At 42.6% G+C, this 25,116-nt stretch overlaps 1 protein-coding gene and 1 non-coding gene across 2 annotated transcripts in view; one reads left to right on the forward strand and one right to left on the reverse strand.

Annotated features, from left to right (window-relative positions):
• Rhobtb3 (Rho related BTB domain containing 3) overlaps positions 1 to 25,116 on the forward strand; it is a 53,047-nt gene that overhangs the window by 6,327 nt on the left and 21,604 nt on the right. The window contains exons 4-6 of the mRNA XM_052743725.1: positions 10,058 to 10,212; positions 14,411 to 14,522; positions 17,382 to 17,747. Coding sequence (XP_052599685.1) covers positions 10,058 to 10,212; positions 14,411 to 14,522; positions 17,382 to 17,747 — 633 coding nt within the window. The remainder of the gene's footprint in view (positions 1 to 10,057; positions 10,213 to 14,410; positions 14,523 to 17,381; positions 17,748 to 25,116) is intronic.
• Positions 22,871 to 23,006, reverse strand: LOC128113887 (small nucleolar RNA SNORA71). The gene has a single exon (XR_008219694.1). It is a non-coding gene; the product is annotated as a small nucleolar RNA SNORA71 (small nucleolar RNA).

Consider the following 25,116-nt stretch of genomic DNA (forward strand, 5'->3'; position numbering starts at 1 on the left):
AGTGCAGAATACTTCCTTAGGCTGCTCCAACAGGTAATTACAGCCTCCGTCCAGGGAATTGTTATTCTGGCTTCTGACATTAGTTGCACCTGTTTTTGAACATCATACAAACAGAGTTGCTTCCTCATTTAATTGCTGTATATTATGCCATTGTATGAATGTGCCATAAGCTATGTCTCCACTGTGGTTTTGGTACTTGGATTGTTCCTTGGAGTGGATTGCTGGACCAGAGGGCAAGTTTATGTTTCACACTAGTACTTACAGAGAAAACAAGCTTGACCTACCCTTGACCTCACATTCTCAGGATTTCCCCAACTTTTTTCCCAGTTTATGATTCTTAAAGAGTTAGCCTTAGTTTTTGAGTCCGGCCTGCCTCCCGACCCCTCCCCTTCAGCTGTTGTATTTGCTTAAAGTTCTCCAGGAGCGCCCCAGTGCTTGCTTGTCAAGTTTGTTACACTTTGGTAACAGCTCTCTCTTTGAGAACACTTTCCCCTCCACTATGGTTGCTGTTTCCTAGCTCTTCTAACCTCTGCCCTCTTCTCTGGTCCCCTCCCTATCCTTCTATGTGCACCAGCAACACAAAGAGGAGTTCTTTGGTCCTTCAGCTTCCCTTCTTGCTCTCTGCCCAGATCATGAACCCACGAAGTGTGTCTCTGGCTTTCTTTGTACACACTTATATGTATGTGGCGACTTCACTCTGCTTCTTTGGTTGTGGCCTGTCTCTGGACCTGCATCCTCATGGATGTGATCCTCTTGACTACTGGATTCCTTCTACCCCTCTGTTCACCCCAAAGAGACTCTGTGAGACTCATCTTTCTCTCACACCAACCACATCCAGTAAGCTACAGACTTTGTTTGATTTTTATACTAAGTGAATCTCAAACTCATTGCATTGTTGCCATCCCTGTTGGGTTTCAATTCTTTGTCATTTAACCTTTTTTAAAGTTTTGATGCTTTTTTTTAAATTTATGTGTGTATGTGTATGCCTGCCTGGGTTTATGTCTACCCTGTTCATGCAGTCCTCTCAGAGGCCAGAAGAGATGTTAGATCCCCTCACACTGGCATTACTGGTGGTTGTGAGCTGCCCAGTATGGGTTCTGGGAACCGAACCTGGGCCGTCTGCAGGAGCAGTAAGTACTCTTAGCTGCCAAGCTGTTTCTCCAGGCCCTCATTTCATCTTTCATGGTGGCGTTTTTGGTTTTCTAAAAGGGTAAGCTGCAGATATTTGGAAGTACTCAAATTTGTACAATTTTACAGCCACAAATGCAGGCACATACAAATAGAAAAGCAAATACTATTTATAATGCACAAAGAAAACAACAAATTTCAAGTATGACAAAGCTGCCAAGTGCTACAAATGTCTGAAAGATGCTTCTGTTTAACACTTTAACTTCCTTCTTTATTTCTTTTTTATTTATTCTTTTGTCTTTTGGGTTGTAAAGTCTTTGATCTCTTCATGTGGATTACTTTGTGCTATTTCCTGTAGAGAGACGAGAGTGATGATTAGTTTTGTTTTTTTCTAATTTCTTCACTCTCTACATCTTTCCGGCCCCAGATACCTGAGTTCATGTTGTGTTCATATTTCAGCTCAGCGTCGTGAATTCTTATGTCATGTCTGCACTGTGTGGCCAGAGTTTCTGAAAGTCACTCTGGTGCCAGGACAGTCACTACACACTTTCCTGTTCCAGGAGGTGCCGCAGACCCCGAGTGACGGCTTTCTGAACCCAAAGTTAATTCACTTAGTAGCATTCAGAAAACACAGATAGCTCCTGGCTTCTTCAGAGTGGCCTCATCAGCACAAACTTAGCAGTGGAGAGAGACAGTTTGGGGTTTTTTGGGGGGGCGGGAGTTCGAGACGGGGATTCTCTGTGTAGCCCTGGCTGACCTGGAACTCTCTCTGTAGACCAGGCCGGCCTCAAACTCAGAGAGATCCACCTGCCTCTGCCTCCCGAGCGCTGGGACTAAGGGCGTGCTCTGCCGTAGCGACCGCCACCTCCACGGCCTGGCAGAGACAGTGATCTTAGTCAAATACATATTTTACTTTGCCACTTTTACAGCAGCCTGTAGCTGTGTGGGAGAATACATTGTTGTGTTTTCTCCCAGGGATTTGCAAAGAAACTACAGAAAACCTTGAAGCTTAAGCTTCAGGGTGGGCTGTCCTCTGGCCTCCTATTCTTGGTTTTCCTCAATAAACTCAGAGTAGTCATGCCAGAATACAAGTCAGGTCAGCACAGCTGGGGCTTTGAATTCTTCAGGAACCTCATTCTTCACTTTTATTTTTCCAAATTTCTAACCTAAGAAAATTGGCAAGAATAAAACATTGAATTGCAGAATTTATAACACACACACACACACACACACACACACACACACACACATTTTCTCTTCTAAATCATTTGAGACTACATTGTAACATGGGATTTTTTTTCACTTCTGATTGTTCAATATTCATCATAAGAACAATGCTATTATTCACTTCTTGCCCACAGTATGGCCATCCCTCAAAAAAATGTGACATACTGTTATCTACTATACTATTATTTAAAATATCCACATTTACATTCTGTTGGTTATTCCAATAATGTGATTTACAGGTTTTTTTTTTTCTAATTCAAGATGTAAATACTGCACTATGTTTAGTTTTCCTGTCTCTCTAGTCTTTAATCCACAATTGATCCCCAATGTCTTTTTTTCTTGGTGACATGGACATCTGAAAAGGATTGTGGCCCGTTATTTTGTATAATCCCTCCCGTTGCCGTACACATGCTGGCAGTAGTGTGAGCTGTGCGCCCTCTACTCTGTTGGTCTTCCTCTGTAAGCAGCTTCCACTTTTCTCTGCCTCTCCAGTTCTTATGATATATAAGGACTTATTTTTTTTTTTTTTTTTTTTTTTGGTTTTTCGAGACAGGGTTTCTCTGTGTAGCTTTGTGCCTTTCCTGGAACTCACTTGGTAGTCCAGGCTGGCCTCGAACTCACAGAGATCCGCCTGGCTCTGCCTCCCGAGTGCTGGGATTAAAGGCGTGCGCCACCACCGCCCGGCAGGACTTATTTTTAAAGTTCAACATTTTCTGATCTATTCCTCGGTGTAATATATGATCCATATCTAAGAAGGTGTCTTTTCAGGCCAGCTCCAGTCAGCTTCCAGCACTTTACCTTACTTGCTGGAAGACATCAAAAGCTTACACATTGCTCTAGCAGTTCAGGTTCCTTTTGGTGGGGATGATATTCAGAAATGACCACTTGGGTTCTGGGGTCCACACCACTGCAGGTGAAGCCAGAGATGACCTCTGTCTTAAACCAGAGGGTCCCATTAGTGCTTTTCTTCTCATCCAGCATTTGTTGTCACGTTAGTAACTTTGTATTGTGAACTCCTGATCTGAAAAACTTCATGATCTGGCTTCTGACTATTTCTTGAACACGGAGGGCACAAGTCCCATTTGTAACAGCCACTCTGGAGTCCTTGAAGAACCTCATGCTTCCTTGGTCTCTGAAGGTCACTTACTTCTGGCTTCAGCTGCCAGCACCCCACCATTTCTGTCCTCTTTACAGGCCTCCTGTGGGCTAATGTTGGTAATTCTGGATCTCTCCTGATGCTCTTAGCTGTCTTGTTTTCTGCTGCTGAATCTTGTCTCCCTCCCTCTCACCACCTCTTTTTGGTAGCATCTCACACTGTAGTCCAGGCTGACTTGAACTTGTGGTCTTCCTGCCTCGGCCTCCCAAGAATTTCGAGTACAGCATCCCCTTATGTTGCTTTGGTCTTGGCCTCTTTTCTCTGGCTTGTATAAAAGTTTCTCTGCCACTTTACTTTCTTGACTAATATTTTAATTTCAACATCTTTTTGATCTAAAATCTCTAAATGGTTCATTCACAATTTCTTGTTCCTGTCTTAAAGATGCACATTTACTTAAAAATACTTAATTATAGTTAGTTATTCTCATTGGTTAAATGTTATTGGTTTTGTTTAGGCATTGTGAGTCTGTAGGTGAGGTTTTGTTTCAGGATACAGCTGTTTCTTAGATGGTAGGAAATGCTTTGTTTACTTTTGCACTTCATTTTCCAGGCTGCGGATTGATTCCTTCCTCTTGCTCTGCCCAGCTGCTGTCTGCGGCTGGGGTGGAAGTGGGAGGCTCACAGGGTCAGTGGGTCTAGCTGCTTCCTTCTATCAGCATGCTTTGGCCGGCTGCCAGACATTCGCCTTTGGTCCTGCTGTGTCCTGCTTCCTACGTTGGAGCTGTGAACACTCAGGATGTTACACAGTGTGTGAAAACCACCTGTGCTCTGGCTTGACATTCAGCTGTAGTCCAGTGCTGCCTGCCGTCATTCTGCCAGGCACTCCTAACGTCTGGCCCAATGTCATCTCACTTAGATGTAACGCTGCACTGTACTCAGTCCTTTCCCTCACCTTCCCCTCCCTTCCTCCTTCTTTCCTTCTCTTCTTTGACAGCCTCTTTTATTTAGTCACTTGTGTGGTTTGGCAGGTAGAGGAGATGGCAACATGGGCTTAGCTTGCCATCTTAAGATTTTAAAGGGGAGAATATGGGGCTGGAGAGATGGCTCAGTGGTGAAGAACACCCACTGGTCCTTCAGAAGTCCTGAGTTTGGTTCTCAAAACAACTGCTTGGAACTCTAGGGGGTCCAGCCGCCTCTCCCAGGTTCCATGGGTACTCACATGCATCACACACACACACACACACACACACACACACACACACACACACACACACACAGGCACTTGTGCACATAAATAAAAGTTATAAAAAGAAATCTCTTTTTAGAAGTGGAAATGTGTTTTCTTGTTCTGGCCCACACCCCTGCAGTTGCTGTCTGCTCCGATCACAGTGCCCCTTGCACAGTCCCTGCTCTAACTACTTAGACAATCATCCTTACCCTTCAACCATTGCTTCCCCACACACACCGAGTTCATGTCCCTTCTCTGTCCCTGTGGTAACTCTGTATACCTTCATTTTAGTATTCACTGTGTTGCAGATGTTTGCAGTCACATCCACCTTGGTCAGTTGGTCACAGAGTCCTTCAGCTTTCTATCTTTCTATCCCTGTTGGTAGTGGGTACTAATAAACATTTTTCAATGAGTGAATAAATTATGTCGTAAATAACCCAAATGAAAATCATTTCATTAAAATCATGAAATGAATTGACTAAACGTGATTAATAGTAATTATAGAACTCAATCTGGCTGCTAACTCAAGAGCTTTGTTGCTCTCTCCACCTCATCCCCACAACACATTTCACTGAGCTGGGTAGTTTTGCTAATTCTCTTGGAGATCTTGTTAGAACTTACTCAACAAAGCAGTCTTGTCTCTTTTGGGGGGGGATGTGTGTACATGCATAGTTTGTTTGAGATGGTCTTGTGTGTGTGTGTGTGTGTGTGTGTGTGTGTGTGTGTGTGTACATGCATTTGTTTGTTTGAGATGGTCTTATGTGTGTGTGTGTGTGTTTGTGTACATGCATTTGTTTGAGATGGTCTTGTGTGTGTGTGTGTGTGTTTGTGTACATGCATTAGTTTGTTTGAGATGGTCTTGTGTGTGTGTGTGTACATGCATTAATTTGTTTGAGATGGCCTTGTGTGTGTGTGTGTGTGTGTGTGTGTGTGTGTGTGTGTGTGTGTACATGCATTAGTTTGTTTGAGATAGTCTTGTGTGTGTTTGTGTACATGCATTAGTTTGTTTGAGATGGTCTTGTGTGTGTGTGTGTGTTTGTGTACATGCATTAGTTTGTTTGAGATGGTCTTGTGTGTGTGTGTGTTTGTGTACATGCATTAGTTTGTTTGAGATGGTCTTGTGTGTGTGTGTGTGTGTGTGTGTGTGTGTGTACATGCATTAGTTTGTTTGAGATAGAACTTGCTTAGGCTTATCTTGAATTTGCTGTCCTCATATTTCAGCTTCTGAAAGGCTGGGATTACAACCTTGTTTGACCCTATTACACATTTTTTTTTAAACAAACTTGGCAATGTTGATATCGTCATATTTGGCTCTGAATACATTTTTGGCTTTTTTTTTTTTTGAGACAGTGCCTCATGTAGCCCTCACTGATCTTGAACTCATTATATATACAAGATTGACATTGAATTTATAATCTTCCTGCCTCCATCTCATACCCTGTTTTATGCAGTACCTTGTGATAAGCATGCACTCTTAACCACCAAGCCACACCCTAGCATAAATCTTTGGGATTTAGTACACAGTGAAAATACCTTTGAAGGAGAAATCTGCACAATAGCCCTAGGGTGCATTCATGTTTCTAAATTACAGGAGGTGGGCATCCTGCCTTTCAAGTTATCTTTTTTCTTTTTTCCCTTTCCCCTAACCCAAGTTATCTTTAAAGCTCTGAAAACTTCATATGTTGCTGGGCTAGAAGTTTTCAAAAGAATTTGTAGAACTTTTGAGCAATGGCAACATTGTAAAGAGTGCCCTACCCTCAATGCCACTACTTTGAAAGAAATGCCATTTATTTGAATGCAAGATTACATTGTTTGTTTACAAGAATAAATACACACTTCCTGACAATATCTTAATGTGTGTGTGTGTGTGTGTGTGTGTGTGTGTGTGTGTGTGTGTGTGTGTATGTGTTGTGGGGTGGTAAAGACAGTACTAACTCTGATTCCCAGAGCCATTGTAGCCATGAGGCAAGCAGATCTCTGTGAGTTCAGGGCTAGCCTGGTCTACATAATGTGTTGCAGGACAGCCAGAGCTACTAGCCCCCATCTCAAAATAAACAACAAATAAATGTTATTTTGGATCCTCTGGTTCTTATATGCTTAATCTGAATATATTTAATCCAGAAATATTTTATTGAATCTCCTATAAGCAATTCCAGACAGACCTTTGCATAGAATCTCATGTTAACTACAGCTGATTGGTATGGGGAAGTGCCAGATGGTTTAGAAGAGAATCTCAGAGTATCCCAGTTAGGAAAAATTTTCTCTAAAGCAGGTTTGAAGAAATCCTTTGGAATCCACAAAGCATGTAACTAACCAACTGACAGCTGTACACGTGACAGTTTTCCTCTTTGCCGAGTGCGTAGAAGGAAACGTCTCCAGTGACGTGGAGAACAGGCATCCGGTGAAGACTTCATTCCACTGGCTTCAAATAAAGATTACTTTTTTCTCCAAGTTGGATTGTTAGCCATTCTTGAACATCAGGTTCATTTTCCTCTTGAAACACTGATGACTTCATTTAACTTTTTTTTTTTTTTTTTTTTTTTTTTTGTTTATCGAGACAGGGTTTCTCTCTGTAGCTTTGCGCCTTTCCTGGAACTCACTTGGTAGCCCAGGCTGGCCTCGAACTCACAGAGATAAATCTCCGCCTGGCTCTGCCTCCCGAGTGCTGGGATTAAAGGCGTGCGCCACCACCACCCGGCTCATTTAACTTTTATCCAGAAGTAAAGTCGCATAATGTGCTCTGCCTATCCACCCCCTCTAGCCACACAGGGAGACTTTTGTAGACATAAGAAGGCTTCTGTCTTCAGAAAAAAAATCAAGGTGCTGTTTACAAAGGCCTTGTACAGAATGAGAAATGCCCATTGTTCTCTCTCAAGACAGTCTAAATGCTTCGTAAACAGCTTGCTTCAAACTGAAAAAGTCTCAGAAAAAGCATGCTAAGATTAGAATGTATGGTGTAATTAAGGAAGCTGGTATTAATAATGTTTCTAATTGCTGTATTTTGGAAACTGGTAATCTCTATTCAGACTTTGTTATTCTGTTTTGGATATGCCACTTTCATGTGTCTGGTGGAGCCAGGGACAGGTTTGTCTGTTTTCCGTCTCTGCTTCCCAAAGCTAAGACACCTGACAGATTTAAAGTTGCAATTTCCTTTTCTGTAAAATGAAGATAAAAGTACATGGTTTACGAACTTTATTTTTATTTATTAATTTTTTTTGAGACAGGGTCTCCATATGTAGCTGTCCTGGAACTCACTGTGTAGACTAGGTTTGCCTCAAACTCACAGAGATCCCTTTGCCTCAGCCTCCTGAGTGCGGGGACTAAAGGCTCTTTGCTTTCTGAACTTTAAAATGATTCAGCTCAGTTGAAGGTGTTTGCTGCCAAGACTGAGGAGCTGGTTCGATCCCTGTAACCCACGTGGTGGAAGGAGAGAACTGATTCCAGAAAATTACATCCCATACATAACACATACGTGCTCCATCTGTGTACAGTCACCGGGTAACATGTTTGTGCTGCCCAAGGGAATGGCTCAAATGCTTTTTCTTAGCTCTTCCACTCACTTCCTCAGTTGTGAGCTTGTTGGCTGATGCTGCTACACAGAGTCTCCCAGATGTGCTTCTCTGCAGGTAGGAGCTGCTTTGGTAATGTCCTCTCCATGAATGCAAACCTCGTCTACTTAGTGGGTGGGGGTAGGACACAGAGGCTCCACTACGTTTCTTCAAGTGGGGAAAACTCTGAAAGGCTAACCTCCAGAGAGCCCGTAGGATTAGGTAAGATCTCAGGTACAACTGCATTGTTGTCCAAGTCTTTCCAGTACTCAAACCCATTTCCCTCACTCCTGAGAAGAGCTGTTCCTAGGGTCTCTGAGCTGGCTGGTTTTGTCAGCTTGAAACAAGATACAAGATACAAGAGGAGGGAACTGCTGTAAGAAAATTCCTCCCTAAGATCAGGCTGTAGGCAAGCCTGTAGGGCATTTTCTTAATTAATGATTGTTGGGTGAGGGCACAGCTCTTTGTGGATGATGCCATCCCTGGGCTGGTGGTCCTGGGTTCTATAAGAAAGCAGGCTGAGCAGGCCATAGGGAGCAAGCCAGTAAACAGCTTCTCTCCGTGGCCTCTGTGTCAGCTCCTGCCTCCAGGTTCCTACCCTGTTTGAGTTCCTACTCTGACTTCTTTACGGAAGTGTGAACAAATTAAACACTTTTCTCTCCAAGTTGTTTTTGGTCATGGTGTTTCATCACTAACTGGGACTGTCACCAAGCAGTGAACCACCTGAACCATTCTCCATCCGAGACTGGGCTTCCCAGGGACACCGACTGACAACAACATGCCTTGCTTGGAGACTGCCGCATTCTTTTGACTTAGCTGCTGTTTGAATATGGCATATCTGATGTTTATCCCTGAGACAAAGCGAAGCTGACTGGTGAATATGGAGCTGAATATATATATTTTTGGCCTTAGGAAGAGTGTAAAGATGCCATAAGCCATACTTTTCCTGTCGTAAACACGTCTGTTGAACACACATGAATCTTAAGACGTTTGCTTTTTTATTAAATACTTTTTAGTTTTTATATTTTAATTTGATTCAATTTTATTGCTAAAGTAGAATGTTTTAGGGGCTGGGGAGATGGCTCATCAGGTAGAGCACTGGCTGCTCTCCCTGGAGGACCTGGATTCCTTTCCCAGCACCCACACGGTAGCTCCTAATCGTCTGTAACTCCAGTTCCAGGTGGTCCAGTGCTGTCTTCTGGCCTGTGCTGGTACCTGACACCATGCAGTACTCAGACATACATGCAGGCCAAACACCCAACCATAGAAGAAAATGAATCTTCCTAGTAGAATGTTTTAGAATTAAATGATTGCATCAAGAATGTACTTGATGTGAAATTTATGAGGTGCTGGCAGTCTGGCAGTCTACAACTTTAAAATCCATGTCAATTGAGGGTTACATTAAAATAAAGTATAGGATTTATTCAAACTTGGTGATCTACTTAACAAAAAATTTATGACAAAAGAAGACCCAGTCCTCAGTTTTCATGGTTTGTGTGTATGATCAGATGGCTACATTTGATCTATTGGTCTAGTGATACGATGCAGGGGTTGTGTAACTACATCGGGTCAGCTGTTGCAGGCCGGTGAGTGTCATTGCTATCCTTCCCTTGGTAATAGCCTCTCACCAACTTCTAAATTCTTCTCTTTTCCAAAACACTCTGTTCCCGTGGTCAATGCTTATTCATCTAAGGACTTTTTTTTTTCAACACTGACACTATTTATTTAGAGTCTAGTGTATAGCGATTCTATCCATTAATGATCACACTGTCTATGTTTTTTTTTTCATGTTTAATTTTAAAACTCTCTGTTTTTATATTCCTTTCCTCAGAAGAATTACCTTGTACATGCCCCCTGTGTACGTCAGACCGAGGAAGCTGTGTTAGTACCACAGAAGGGATCCAACTTGCCAAAGAGCTGGGAGCGACCTATCTGGAGCTCCACAGCCTGGATGACTTCTACATTGGGAAGTATTTTGGAGGAGTGGTAAGTGGAGAGCCCTGTAGCATGCGGGGCATTTGTCAGGATGGCACTTTAGCTACTTTCTAAGGCATCGATTAGAGTGTTAGTTTTTAAGCATGGTTTGTTTTAACCTTGAGAAACACATTAAGAGTTAAGTGGCATAGGCTTAATCAGTGTAAAATGATAAAATTCTCCATCCAAATGAAACATTCTTAATCATCTGTTATGATTTTTAGAATCTTTCAAAATTGGTACTATATCGCCCCTTGTATATGTCAGAATCACATTTTCTTATACAAACCTTCATGAGTTTATAGTAATCTTGTTAGTGTATGTCTGTGTATATGTGCATGCACATATATGCACACCTATGCCTGCATGTGGGCATGGGTGCATATGTTCATACTTGGATGTGAAGGCCAGAGGACAACCTCGTGTCCTCAGACACTGTTCACCTTTTTTAAGGACACGGCCTCACTGACCTAGAACATGCCAAGTGAGTTAGGCAGGCTGGGTAGTGTGCTGAGAGGTCCACCTGTCTTTCCTGCTCCAGTGCCGGCCAGTGAAGCATGCTTCACCATGCTCAGCATTACTGGGGAGGGAGGAATACATGTGCTGTGTATGGAAACCAGAGGTCATTCTTGAGTGTTGCCCACCTTGTTTTGTGAGACAAGGTCTCATTGGCATGGAGCTCACCAATGGTGAAGTTGGCTGGCCAGTGAGCCCCGGGCATCTGCATGTCTCTGCCTTCCTAGTACTGAAATTACAACTACATCCCACCATACCTAACATTTTTTCCCCACATGGATCAGGTCCTTGTACTCGCAAAGCAAGTACTTTACTGACTGAACCAGTGGGTCCTAAAAGTTCTCTTTATTTCTATTAGTTGAAAACAGTGATTTTCTTTTATTCAGGTTCAGCAAGACATCACAACTAGTCTTGCTATAATTCAAACATGCACTGGGTTCTAACTGTCATCAAGCCCTTCCCTTCAGGGCTCAGGGAACTATGTGCAAAAAGAGGTAAAAAGAGTGTTTCAGCCAGAGAGGATGGATGGCCCCAAGGAGACAGTGCCTTCTGAGCACAACAGAACGGTACACATAGGAATTCACAGGCTGTGGCGGCATGCTCAGGGCCTGCACAGGTCTAAGCCAGATGGGGTCCCGGTGCTGAGGGGGTAAGAGGATAAGAGGTCCCATCCCTACAAGAAGCCATTTCCAATTGACAACCACTTCTCTCCAAGGGAGTCTCACTGATACACAAACCATGCTTAAGGCCCCGTACCCGGTGGTAGATGACCAACACAAAGCGAAGTCCGTGCAGTGCTTGCAAATTTTTTGTCACATACTGTTTGTTTTTATTTCCTCTTACTGGTCTTTTCTTGTATATTATGGTTTCTAATTTTGTGTTTTTATGTGGAGGTGTGTGTGTGTGTGTGTGTGTGTGTGTGTGTGTGTGTGTGTGTGTTTCTTGTGCTTTTTGTTTGTTTGAGTGCTTATTTGTTTTCTAAAGCAAGAAAGAAGATTTGGATTTGGATGGGTAGGGAGTGGACAGGATCAGGAGGACTTGGGGAGAAAGGAACTGTGATTAGAATATATTGTATAAAATAATTATTTTTAGTGGGAAAAAGAATCTCACTCCTAGTCAAAGGATGGTGTGTGTAGATTGCTTCTTGTTGGATGTGAAGGAGCCAGGCTTTGCTAATTCAGTTGTAATGGCGGTGTGTCTTGTGCCATTTTAGGTCCCAACATATGATACCTATCCCATAGTAACAGAACTGTAAGGTCTTTGGAGAGTACTTTTGCATTTTTAACAATTTACTGTTCTTAAACTATCCAGCTCTCCAAGAAGTAACCCTTCTCAGTAGGCAAATCTGATAACTGTCAAGGAAAATCAACACCAAAGACAATTCTACCTTAAACATGAGATCTTTGGACTTAATGTACATTTGTACTGAAACATTAAATTTGCCACAGACGACTATAGAAGTTTTTTTCTCTGGAGTTCACTGACTTGACTATAATAAACAAATATATGTGATGCTGATTTCTATTAAACATAAATAGCTACAATTCAGTCCAGTATTTCTATTGTAGTGGGTTTGAAATATTTTAATTTGGTCAAGAACTGTACATTTCCATGAGATACTCAGGTAATTTATGTGGGGAGGTGGGAATCATCTTTCTTTAGTGATTTCGTTTGATGACTGTTTCATGGATTGGATTTCGTTTCATTTCTGTTGGGATAAGAGCCTCCTGACTCTCCATTCCAGTTTGTGGAGCCTGAAGTACTTGGGATCATTCTTCTCGTCTCTCTTTCTCTTCTTTCTCATCCATGTTTCACTTTCTTCCTAGTGTCTAATGCTGTAGTTACAGTGAGAGACATGAGAAGGACTGAAGATGTGGTCAAGGTTGGGAGAGAGACATGGATGTTTCCTTTATGTTAACAGTAAGAATATGAATTAGGATCAAGATGGTCTTGGTGTGTGTGTGTGTGTGTGTGTGTGTGTGTGTGTGTGTGTGTGTGTGTGTGTGGCATGTGTGGTCATGGGGTGTGTGTGTGTGTGTGTGCACATGCATGTGCGTCCATATACTTGTATGTGCCCTTACGTGCACATGCAGAGGTCAGAAGACAATCTTTCATGGTGATCCTCACTTTCCGCCTTGTCTGAGATAGACTCTCTTGCTGTCTCCACTGCATACACCACAGCAGCTGGCCCAGGAGCTTTGGGGACATCCATCTCTCTGTAGGAGTGATAAGATTACAGACTCATGTTACCACCCCTGGCTACACATGGGCTCTGCGTTTCCAAACTGAGGTTCTCACACTTGATCAGCAAGTACTTTATGTCTTACCTGTCGAGCCATCTCCTCAGGTCTCTCTCTAGACTCTTGAGTAGTAATTTGTAACTGGAATCTTGGTGGTTAGAGATTATGGCATTTGCAAGAATACAGCTGGAGATGATAATATTGAAGTGAAAGGGCATTTAAAATCTTGCGATTCAGAGTCAGGGATGAAGAGTCCTGAGTGAGAGGACACCTGCCCATGAAGTTTAGAGAGCCCCACCATCTACTTGTATGCCTTCCCATAGGGCATAAGTTAATGGAGCCAAAATACATGACTACCTAGAACAGATACCACACTTTCTAGGACTACCTGTGCTTTTACATGTGGCTGTTGCTATTAATATTTAAATTAATCAAAATAAAACAAAATGAAATTCAGTTCCTTGAGTATTAGATGTAGGTCACATTTCAGAGTTCTCTGTAGCTTTCCATTGGCACACAAAGTTTTGTTAGACAGAGCAATGACCAGGCTCCCAGACACAGGACTCAACTATCCAGCCACTGATCTAAAGTCTATTCTGGGCCTGCTCTCCCGATGGTGGCTGCATTGCTGGGACCCTTAGACCTGAGAGGTTGGCCAAGGGTAACTGTTTAAAGGGAATTGGTGAGGGAACAGCTGCAGCTTGGGGATCCTCTTGGGTGCCCAAAATTCCTTGAGCATAGGGATGAGAAGTGGAAAGGAAGAGTGGGAGATGGAAGGAGGATGTCGTCTTAGTCCAGGAGTTAGGGGTGACCTGTCCTACACGCTGCATGTATCTCTGAGGAGTTTGAGAATTTTAAGCTAAATCTGGCTGAACATGCCTGTGTAGAGATAGGTTTCTCAGAATGAGAATATAGAGTATCTTTTTTTCGTCATAATTTTTTTATTAACATTTTAATATTTTGCTGTGTGAGTGACATCCATTTGTGCTTTTACCCCAGGTCTTGTGAGGCACATCACAGGCTGGGACCTAGGTTAGTGCATGTTGAGGAGAGTTTTTGTTAGTAAAGGACAATGTATTAAGAGAAACAAGTGCAGCTGCCTTGCTGAAGAGGACATCTGGGGACAGATGTGGCCGTACCTGTTACTTCCTTGAATGTCACAGTATTAGCTACAGTGGTTCCCCACTGACGAAGCTGCTGGAGCCATGGAGTTATGATATGTTTGTTGCTTGTTTGATTGTTCAAAAAAATATTTTTTTCTTAAGTGAGGGCACCTGTGTTCAGACAAAACAAATCAATCCTTCCAAATTTATTTTTAATGTTAACAATTATTTGCACATCTTTGCAAGTATTGGCACTGACATTAAAACCATTTGCAAATGTGATTTGGAATACAAATAATCATGTCAGATATGATTGTATTGGACTTAATCTTCATTTGATTCATGTTTCAGTTGGAATATTTTATGATTCAAGCCTTAAATCAGAAGACAAGTGAGAAAATGAGGAAGAGGAAAATGACCAACTCCTTTCATGGAATTCGACCTCCTCAACTGGAACAACCAGGTGTGGAGACATTAAGAAGACATTTCTTACAACTCATTCCACACAGATCTTAGAGAAATCCCTTTCAGTCCAAGCATGCTCGGGGTCCATCTGACATTCTGATTCAGCGAACCTGGCATAAGGGCCAGGACTTTCTCAGCTGACATTGAAGCGGGTGGTTGTTAAACCACACTTCTGAGAAATACTGACGTAAGGTTGATCCTATGGATTCTTAGCATGTGGTAGAGAGGAACCATTGAGATTAAAGACTGACAAGATAACTAGGAAAGGCCACGTGTCAGTCTTAATCGGATGCTGCTCAATAGACATCTAAAAGGCAACCTTAGGACACTTGGTGGAATTTTAATATGAACCAAATGCAAGATGAGATTGTAGGTTATTGCTAATTTTCTTACCTATTGTAATTAATAAGTCACTGCTCTCATTTTGGGGAGATGATGTGAAAATATTTCAGAGTCACGGTGATCTAATGCCTGCAGCTTACTTTGAAAGGATTCAGCTGGTGTATGTGTGTGTATCTCTGTCCATATCTGTGTTTGTCTTTGTGTCTAGAGATAAAGCAGCACGACAGAGTTGCTAACTGAAGGATGAAGTAAAGGGTGTATGTATGCCATACCATTTGTGTAACTGAGAGGAACTATAAAAATAAAATGGCGCTGGGCGGTGGTGGCACACGCCTTTAATCCCAGCACTCAGGGAGGCAGAGGCAGGTGGAATCTCTGTGAGTTTGAGGCCAGCCTGGTCTACAGAGTGAGTTCCAGGACAGCCAGAGCTACATAGAGAAACTCTATCTCGAAAAACCAACAAAACAAAACAAACATAAAACCAAAAGTTGAATGAATAAGTAAATAAGTTAAATAAAATTACATATTATCAGAACATTTTACATGGTTTTATAATATAATAGTAGAATACTTATCTATTGGATCAGTTTGTCTTTAGAATTATTTCTAAAAATAAGTACTTGATATCATAGAGTAATGATTATAGTTTTCTATCACCTTTTTTCTTTCTTTTTTTTTTTTGGTTTGTTTGTTTGTTTGTTTTTCGAGATAGGGTTTACTTGTGTAACAGTCCTGGCTGTCCTGGAACTCGCTCTGTAGACCAGGCTGGCCTCGAACTCACTGAGATCCGCCTGCCTCTGCCTCCCAAGTGCTGGGATTAAAGGTGTGCACCACCCCCGCCTGGCTGACTGTAGTTTATTATGATAATGTTATTGCATTTTATGAAGAAATGGAAAAGATGGATTTGAAAGCCCCAAATACGAAGAAATAATGAGATACACATTGTATATATGTATTGAATAATCAGTGTGTATTCCATAAATGTGAGATATTTCTATTTGTCAGAAAGAAAAAAAAACCTTCAAAGTAGGTACTGGAGAACTATTTGTTGAATGAATATAAATATAAACCAAGGAAATACAAATTAGATTTGGGGAATCATTTCCAGTTTTTCAAAGTTCGGATAAGGTCTGTTATGTGGTAAATTCTGGGGCCTTAAATACTTTCAGGGCTGGAAAAGAACCAATAGTATAGCAACTAATTATTCTCACTGATCCAAAGGAAAGAACATTCTCATTCCTCAGAGGAACGAAACACCCCACACTATTTGATACTGGTCGACACCTCCCCAGTGGCTCTTCATTTGGGGGTCTGGGTAAATGATCTACAGGGTCCCCAGCAGCGTCTGGGCAGCAGATTCAGCCTGTGTGTTCACAAGGCTGTTTCATGTGTCTTTCAGTTTAGAGGACGGTGGGCAGAGCACTAAATAAAACCCAGGATCCAGCGTGACTCCCAGGTGTCTCTGGGGCTGACTCGTTCTGAGGTTTAGTACTGGGCTCTGGAAGCACATGGCTTTCAGACTGTTAGCATTTGAGGTTCTGTGAAGGTACCCCAACCATAGGAGGAAGGATGGCCTTGGTGCAGTGCAGGGAGCCTGGCCCTGGAAGATGCTTATCAGCATCACAGACCCAGCTTCCGAGCTTTGTTTAGAATAAAGGATTTCTGTTGCTGAACGAACTAATTTCACTTGCTTGGATCATGGTGTGCCATTCTTTGGCTACCTTTCCCTTATGTTCCTCTGCTCAGGTTTGCCAGCAAGCGAGGGGCCAGACATCTTACAGTTAGGTTCTGTGGGGAGGACATGACTTGAGGATATTCTGGGGTGATGGAAAGCTCTCTCTTCAATAGGACTTCAAACTAGTCGTGATGAATCTAAGAGTATGTTCTCTGTAGGAAGCCATGAATTGTAGTCAGCACCCTGGCTGAGGAGGTATGTTGAGAGGAAAGAACTACTTGCTGTTTGGTGAAGTAGATTATTTTACTAGAAGGAAAAAAAGACTAGGATCAAAATAAAATTGTTAGGATTTCAGACAGTAGAGTAGTTGGAGTCATTGCAATTTATGAAGACATGGAAATTCACTGACATTAAGAGGTTGCCGTTGACCTCCACTCCCCATCCAGGACTGCAGATGTGAGAGTAGGTTTTTTTAATCAGTTTTTTTAATGGTGACTCTCAACCCCGTACTTAGTCCTCTACTTGGGCAAGTGTTTTGTTTTGAGACACACAAACAATGAGAAATGTTATTTTATTGCTCATATCATTAGGTTTTCACTTTCACTACAAAATAGAAATATTGTATTCATGTGTGTTCTGTAAAATGTGCTTGGTAATCCCCAATGAACTAGTTCATATACTCTTGGGTTACGCTGTACAAAATCAGTGATTTGTAGATTTAAAAATGGGCAAGTGTTGGTACTTTGTAGGATTCCATCTTATTTTTTAAAAATACTTTTTTTAGTTATTGGGCCTATAGACATAAAAAAACCAGTTATTTTAATTTTCCCTCGGAAACAGAAAAGATGCCTGTCTTGAAAGCTGAAGCATCGCACTACCACTCTGACTTGAACAACCTGCTGCTCTGCTGCCAGTGTGTGGACGTGGTGTTTTACCACCCAGAAGTGACAGGCGTCGTGGAGGCCCACAAGATTGTTCTCTGCGCTGTCAGCCACGTTTTCATGCTGCTTTTCAATGTGAAGAGCCCTACCGACATCCAGGACTCCAGTATTGTCCGAACCACCCAGGATCTCTTTGCCATAAACAGAGATGCTGTGTTTCCAGGTGCTAGCCAGGAATCTGCCAGCAACCCGCCGCTGCGCGTCATTGTTAAGGACGCCCAATTCTGCTCCTGTTTATCGGACATTCTGCGCTTCATTTATTCAGGTACCTTGTCAGGCGCTCCTGGGCCCTTCTACTCTGTTAATCCCACTAGAAGTCTGTGAGAGTCTCAGTTAATTTTACATTTATCGTACCCCTGCCATCTGAGGTGATGCTTACACATGAAATGTAGCATTTACTTTATATGTAGAAATTAGTTGAAGTTTTTTGTCTTCCTTACAAACTTATTTGCCTTAAGGAAAAAAATGGAAAAATCACATAGCATACAATTTGCTATTTTAGCCATTTTTAAGTGTATAATTCAATGATACTAGATGCATTTATAGAGTACAATTATCATTTCCATTTATCTCTGTAATTCTTTACTTTGAAGATTGAAAATCTATTCCCGTTCAATAGTAGCTTCTCCACTTTGCACCGCTGTGATTTTGACTGCTCTGTGTGCCTCAGATGATGCACACAGCATAGTTGAGATTTGAGGACTGGCTTATTCCATAAAGCATGATGTCTGTGGGGTTCATCCAGGTTGTCACTTACGTCATGTTTTAGCGCTTTGGAAAGAGTAAGGCAGTTGTTAGAAAATAAAAACAGGATCACCACATAATACAGCAGTTCATTTCTGGGTCTATACCTGAGGTCATTAGAAGCAAGGCGTCAGAGAGGAGCTGTACAACCATGCTCATAAAAGCATCATACACCACGGTTAAAATGGTGAATGTGATCCAAATGTCATCAGAGGATTAATGAACAAACTAAAACCGGTATGTGTATACACTGGAAAATAATGCAGCCCTAACAAACAAGGTTTTTTTTATTTGAGTTATGGTTATATCATATAATAGTTAATTTTAATTATGTTTTTTAAAAGAAGAGCTGTAGTTGATTTTTGTTGGAAATGTGAGAGGAATGTGGTTGGTGGCTTGGTGAATAGTGACTTGGAAAATTCACGAGTAAGTACCCATAGGGCACACTGCCTTAGCTTGCGAGGCTTACCATACATATCAGTGGCCTTGTACATCAGGTTCAAGTAGCTAGAGTCATCAAGTAGCATCAAGTTAATGACTTCTTTTAGTTCTATTAGTTCTAATGACTTCTTTTAGTTCTACAAATTTTAATGTTTCAACTTAAGATCTTACAGCTCAGAATTTAATACTAACTCTAAAAAACTAAAATGTTTGCATGTTAAGAAAAGTGGTTGTAATGACATGTCTAAGGAAAAGTGACAGAGGAGTTTGACTTTCCAATGAGTTTACTGTTGAAATTCTATAAATTATTCAGCAGCCTTCCGATTAAATCCATTTACTCCTGGAAGGCACACGAGTACTCTAAGTCATTTATGCCTTCTTTAATATGGTAGCTGTAAAGCAGGTTCAATACCAGAGACTGAACTGGCTTTCTCCTAGGGAGGGTTGTTTTTTACATTGTAAAATCAATTCAGTAGAGATGGGAAGAAATGCAGGCCATGGACGAAAGGGGAAGAGAAGACAAAGGCTCTCCATGTACCCTCACCCATTTCCCTGCCTCTGAATCCTCCCAGATACGATTAGAAAGAGGTTTTATTCACCTGTATGGATGCTCTGGTGAACATGTAATCCTTATGTGTTGTTTTCTGGGGACCATGGGTACTTTCCTTGGACTTGGAGCACAGAGGAGGTGATGAGGCCAGCAGGGCCTGTGGGAACCATTTCTGCTATTCAGGCTCGCGTGTGGTGGGGGTGGGGGTGGAGCTTGAAGTAGACTGGGCAAGACAAGAATTCAGTGAGGAAGCTCCATCAGGGAGCTGGCATTGTGACCTTTCATCATCTAGATTGTGCAGATTCTGATGGTGTGACTGGGGTGGGATGCAATGTGAGCTATATTTCCAGCAGACTCCGAGTCTGTTTGGTGCTCCTGAGGTAGCTGGGTTTCAGCCACAGCCAGTGAAATAGGACTTGGATTTCAGTTGAGAGACTGGGCTGGGGAGCCCATTGTCGCCTTAGGGCACAAAGTAAAACTGAGCTAAGCTTCAAGGCTGTCTGATCCAGAGCTATCAGATTGGAGCTCAGTTCTTTGTGTCCTGTCATATAGCTGCCCCAAAAGGGAGAGTGGATCTTAGCAGATGGGTAGAAATTTAGGGAGCAAGGAAATGGGGTGCCAGGCATAATGGAGGCTATGGAATATGTGGGGAAAGAGAGCTCCTCAGCCAGCTCAGAGCTTCTGTACTTCTGCACATCGGTACTTCATATCTGCACTTCTGCACATCTGCACTTCTGCACATCTGCACTTCTGTACTTCTGTACTTCTGCACTTCTGCACATCTGCACTTCTGTACTTCTGCACTTCTGCACATCTGCACTTCTGCACTTCTGCACATCTGCACTTCTGCACTTCTGTACTTCTGCACATCTGCACATCTGCACTTCTGCACTTCTGTACCTCTGCATTTCTGCACATCTGCACTTCTGCACATCTGCACTTCTGTACTTTGGCACTTCTGCACCTCTGCACTTCTGTACTTCTGCACATCTGCACTTCTGTACTACACTTCTACACTTTTGCACTTCTGCACATCTGCACTTCTGTACTGCACATCTGTACTTCTGTACTTCTGCACCTCTACTCTGGTCTCCTGTGACTCAGGCAGGCAGGAGATGGGGTAGGGTTGACCTTGGCCTAGGGTAGAAGGCGCCTGATGCAGTTGAGACAGAAGAATAACTGGCTCTGCAGGTTCTTATTAATCATTCTTTAGTTATATACAAATGATAGATCTGAATTGAGCAAAAGAAAGCGTAAGTTCTCTCTTACAAGATATTAAAGCCATCACTGCACAGTTTTTATAATGCATATTTGCTGTAAGAAAACAAACAAACAAACACACACAGACCCCATTGTCCAAACAAAATAACCCGAATATCATTGGTGTTTGTTTTCTCCACTAGATTCTCATTTGCTGATAGATTAGGGTCTTAAAAATATTAATTTTTTACCATATGAAACAAAAACTCTTGTCTACGTTTTTCATAGAGTCTTCAATAAGGAGTTAAAATGTTTCCTTGGAACATTTTCAAACCTCTGAATAGAACACAGGTTTCCCGGGCCATTGTGCAGTGATTTCTTCACAGTCCATGGGTCACAGGGTGTATCAGGAAACCATGGAGGGACGCAGCCATAGCTTGTCTATGTCCATGGGGCTGTTCAGGCAAAGACAGAACTCCATGGCACAGCTTGCTCAGGAATATTTGTCCTGAGCAAACAGGGGCTGAAAAGCTACAATCAACCTATCTTCTGCCCTTTAAAAAAACAGTCAACCAGACCACCAAAGGTACTTTTTAGATAATACCAGGCTTGTCTTTTGCCTCTGGGAACTGGGTTATGTGAATGTTTTGGCTTGGTGTTTAAAAGGCACCTATTTCATACTCTGGTTAGTGTTTTATACTCATATATAAGCTTTCAGTTTGTTTTCCTCTTAAAAAGTTTCGAATAATTAGAGACAGCCCAAGTGTATGTTAACCTTCCTTTGCATAAGAGGAACATCATATGATGTGTTAGCATTTAACAAGTGATGCCTGAGGATGAGGGATAACAGCAGATGAGATCTGCAGTTTCTGTGTTCAGGGAGTTATCCTGAAACATCATACACTTGTAACATTCTTACAATACTTGGTAGTTTAAGGCTTGTAAATTCCTGAGTCACATGATCTGGGATGGTTAGAAGTTGAAATATTTGTGAGGGACTAAGAATGTAGCTTTGAGCTGGACCTGTCATGACCCAAAACTCCACATCACTTACTGAACTGCAGAGTCGATGAACATGTGGACGAGCCTTCAGGTTCATTTTGCATGGTATTCTCTCCAGTACTTGGAATTATTCTGCAACGTGCTCTTTTCTCTACAACAGAAAACAGCATAGGATACCTGAATGTGCTGTGATCTTCAACAGACTAAGTAAATGACTGAGGGGCCTGAGAAATTATCCCTAGGAAACCCCAGTGAACGGGGCAAGATGAGTAGCTGCTAAGTTCTTGCCGCAGGACACTGTGCCTATTGTTGACAGTGCCGTGTACTGGAAACATTGTTCAAGGGTGGACCTCATGTCAAACATTTCACCACAGAAAAGAAGCCATAGCCTAAGGATTACTATTTTATTGGCAGTTAGGGTGTCAAAGATAATGTGATTAGTATTTCTAGGTCTGGGAACAGCCTGCTCGTTAGTGTGACGTTAGGAACCTGTGCTGCTCGCCCTCTGGTTACCGGCTCTTGGTGAGTTTATTTGCCAGAGGCCAGGTGGCCCCTCAGTTTGCCCGTTTGTTTAGATTATTTGATGCTTGCTCCTTTGGACATAGTCCTATGAATGGATTATGTCGCTGTTCTTTGGTTAATATAAGTTTACTTGTATTAGCTGGATGTAAGTTTTACTCAACAATATTAAAGGTTAATACCAATAATGTAACTGTGTTCTCCTTCAGTGTGGATGAGTGTAGACAAACAAAAATATTCCTACTGTAGGCTATGTGTCGCTAACTGGGTGTTGATAATGTCTGGGATTTTTAAAGTGAGAACATAGTCAATAGCAGCACTCAGAGTATATTAGAGGCCCTGGGAGGTTTTAAAATGTATCAGTGTCTGGAACCCTAGCTCCAGAAAATCTAATTTAATTAGGATGAGGTTTCCTCTGATGTATTTTACAAACTATCTTTCTTTAGCTCAGTATAATGCACAGCTAGGATGGAGAATCAATCTGAGCTCCCTTGGTTCCCAAGACATTTGCCACTCCTGGCATTTTTTTTTAATGTATGAGGTTTATTGCTTAGAGATTAGAAAGGTGGCGGAAAAGTTAGCTACAAATTCAATGGAAAATCTCTTGTCGCTGTAGTCATTCCAGACCATTAGCAGGTGGACATGCAGCTAGCCTATAGTCCTCTGAGGTGCTGGTGTCAAGAATTGGTACACTAGATCACCCATGCCTGAGCCAATTACTAAGCAGAGGAAAAGCTGTTCCATGATGCTCTGAGTAGGCAGCGTCTGCAGCTGTGCTTTGTGTGGGGTCTTGCTGTCCAGTCTCTGGCCCTCTGGTGTCCAAAACATCCCTGTCTAAGAGCCCCAGAGGACATTGCCCAGCACCAGCAGAGGATACTCAGTGAGCTTGGTGCCAGCAGCCAGGAGACTAAGAGGCTGTGAGAAGGAAGATGTGTTCAAAAGCACCAGGATTTAGCAAGGGCAGGAAGAAATGGACCTTCCAAAAACAGGGAAAGGCTTTTGGCATCCTCTCCCTATAGTAACAATGACCAGGGCATAGGCATTGCAAAATCACTTTTTAATGCAGGGATCCTGACATTTTTATACAGACCTTTTGTCTATGTGTGAACGGGAGGTTTTCTGGAAAGATGATCCAAAGAATTCGTCTGATTGTGAAAAAAAATGTGTGCCCAGTTAAAAATCACTAATATAAAAAGAGAGAGAAGGGGGACAGTTCTCAGAGACTCGTTCTTCTAGAGTATGAAAAGGAAAGTCACCTAACAGGGATGTCAGAAGAGAAGAGTGTCACAGGTACAAGGAGGCAGTGGTGAGCTGCACTCAGGCCAGCACCTGTGTGAGCAAGGCTACTGTGTTCAGAATTCCCAATCCCACGGTCTGTGTTACCATGTCGTTAGCTCAGACTTGGCCATGTTGTGAGTGTTAATAGGATGGAAATGGCAAATGCTGCTGAAGCTGGAGTGGGAAGGTAAGAAGAAGAAGTGAGAACGCTCAGGAATGCTGGGTGTTCCAGCCAAAGAAAAAGCAGGTGCCTGGCTCGGTGGTTAAAACATTTGCAGAGAACCTAGGTTCCATTCCCAGGATCCACATGGGGCTAACGTCTGACTAAGTACAGTTCCAGGGGATCTGACACCCTCTTTTGGTCTCTTCAAACACTGCACACATGTGGTACACTTACATACATGCCGTCAAAACATTCATACACATAAAAATAAACCAATCTTTTTTAAAAAATTAAAAGCAAGCACCAAGAGCCCTGAGCTTCTGGGTTCCAGGCCCTTCTGGTCAGGTTTGGTTCCCATTGGCCTCATCTCATTGGCTTAAAGTGTGAACTGTATGCCCTGCTCAATACTCAGTCTCAATCACAAGGGCATCTGCAGAGAGATGGACATAGGCAGGGATGCACCAGGAGGGAGCTTAGGAGCAGATAGCAAAGGGTCCTGTTCACCCTTCCAGAGAGGTGGAATGACTTCTTTGAATGACTTCCACACCAGTCGTTAACAGCAGAGACAGAGCTGGAATGTGGGCCTCCTTCCTGTGCCTCTCCATGGAATATTGCTTTAATTGTATTTTTAGGAGTTTGACCTCCTGTAAGTCACGAATGGATGAAGGAATCCCTTGTGTGATGGTGTGAATTAGAATGGCCCCCATAGGCTCATACATTTGAATGCTTAGTCACCAGGGAGTGGACCCATTTGAAAGGATTAGAAGGATTAAGAGGTGTGGCCTTGTTGAGGAAATGTGTCACTGGGGGTGGGATGAGGTTTCGAAAGTCCACACCAGCCCCAGGCTCTCTTTCCTTGCCTGCTTGACTGCAGGTCAGGATGTAGCTCTCAACTACTTCTCCAGCACCGCGTTCCCAACCCTCTGAAACTGTAGGCAAAGCCCTAATTTCACGCTTCCTTTTATAAGTCTTGCCTTGATCATCACAGCAATAGAACAGTGACTAAGACTGCTTGGGACATCATGAGCAGAAATCATACATTTGAAAATTTGGCTTGAATAATAGGATGGATCCCACGGATGAAAGGTCATCAGGGAGCAGGGAGGTTGGGTAGGAGAGTGCTTAGGCCATGTGAGAGGAGCATTTTGGGTAAAGATCATCTTTTGCTCAGCATAAAATAGAATTAGGGGAACGTGGTAGGCAAGAGCAAAGGAATCCAGGAAGAGTAGCTTTGAAGTTGGCCAAGATGGAGACACAGCTCAGGAAGAGACCTGCTCCTGCAGTGGCTGGGTACGTAGTGTGTCAGAAAACAACCTCACTGCCTTTCTCGGGTTGGTTTTGGAGAGTCACAGGGCAGGCATCCCACCTGAACCTGAGAGTGCACACAGCCTTCTGAACATACATCTGCAGACCAGTGGAGGCCGGGAAAGGCCATACTGACCTTCTTCCTGGGAGCAGATCACTTTTCCCAGAAACTCATCCTGGCCAGGGCTGCTAGCTGAACACCTGCTGTAGAAATGGCGGCCTCAGGGAGGAAGCCTGTTCAGAGCAGTGGTTCTTAACCTTCCAGATTCCTGTAGTACAGCTCCTCATGTCGTGGTGACCCCCAACCATAAAATTATTTTCATTGCTACTTTGTAACTGCAATTTTACTACTGTTATGAATCATAAATATGATAATTACATAAATATGTAAATATCTGTGTTTTCTGATGGTCTTAGGCAACCGCTGTGAAA

The sequence above is a fragment of the Peromyscus californicus genome, unplaced genomic scaffold, assembly GCF_007827085.1.
Source record: "Peromyscus californicus insignis strain IS unplaced genomic scaffold, ASM782708v3 Scaffold_18__1_contigs__length_77618521, whole genome shotgun sequence".
NCBI lineage: Eukaryota > Metazoa > Chordata > Mammalia > Rodentia > Cricetidae > Peromyscus > Peromyscus californicus.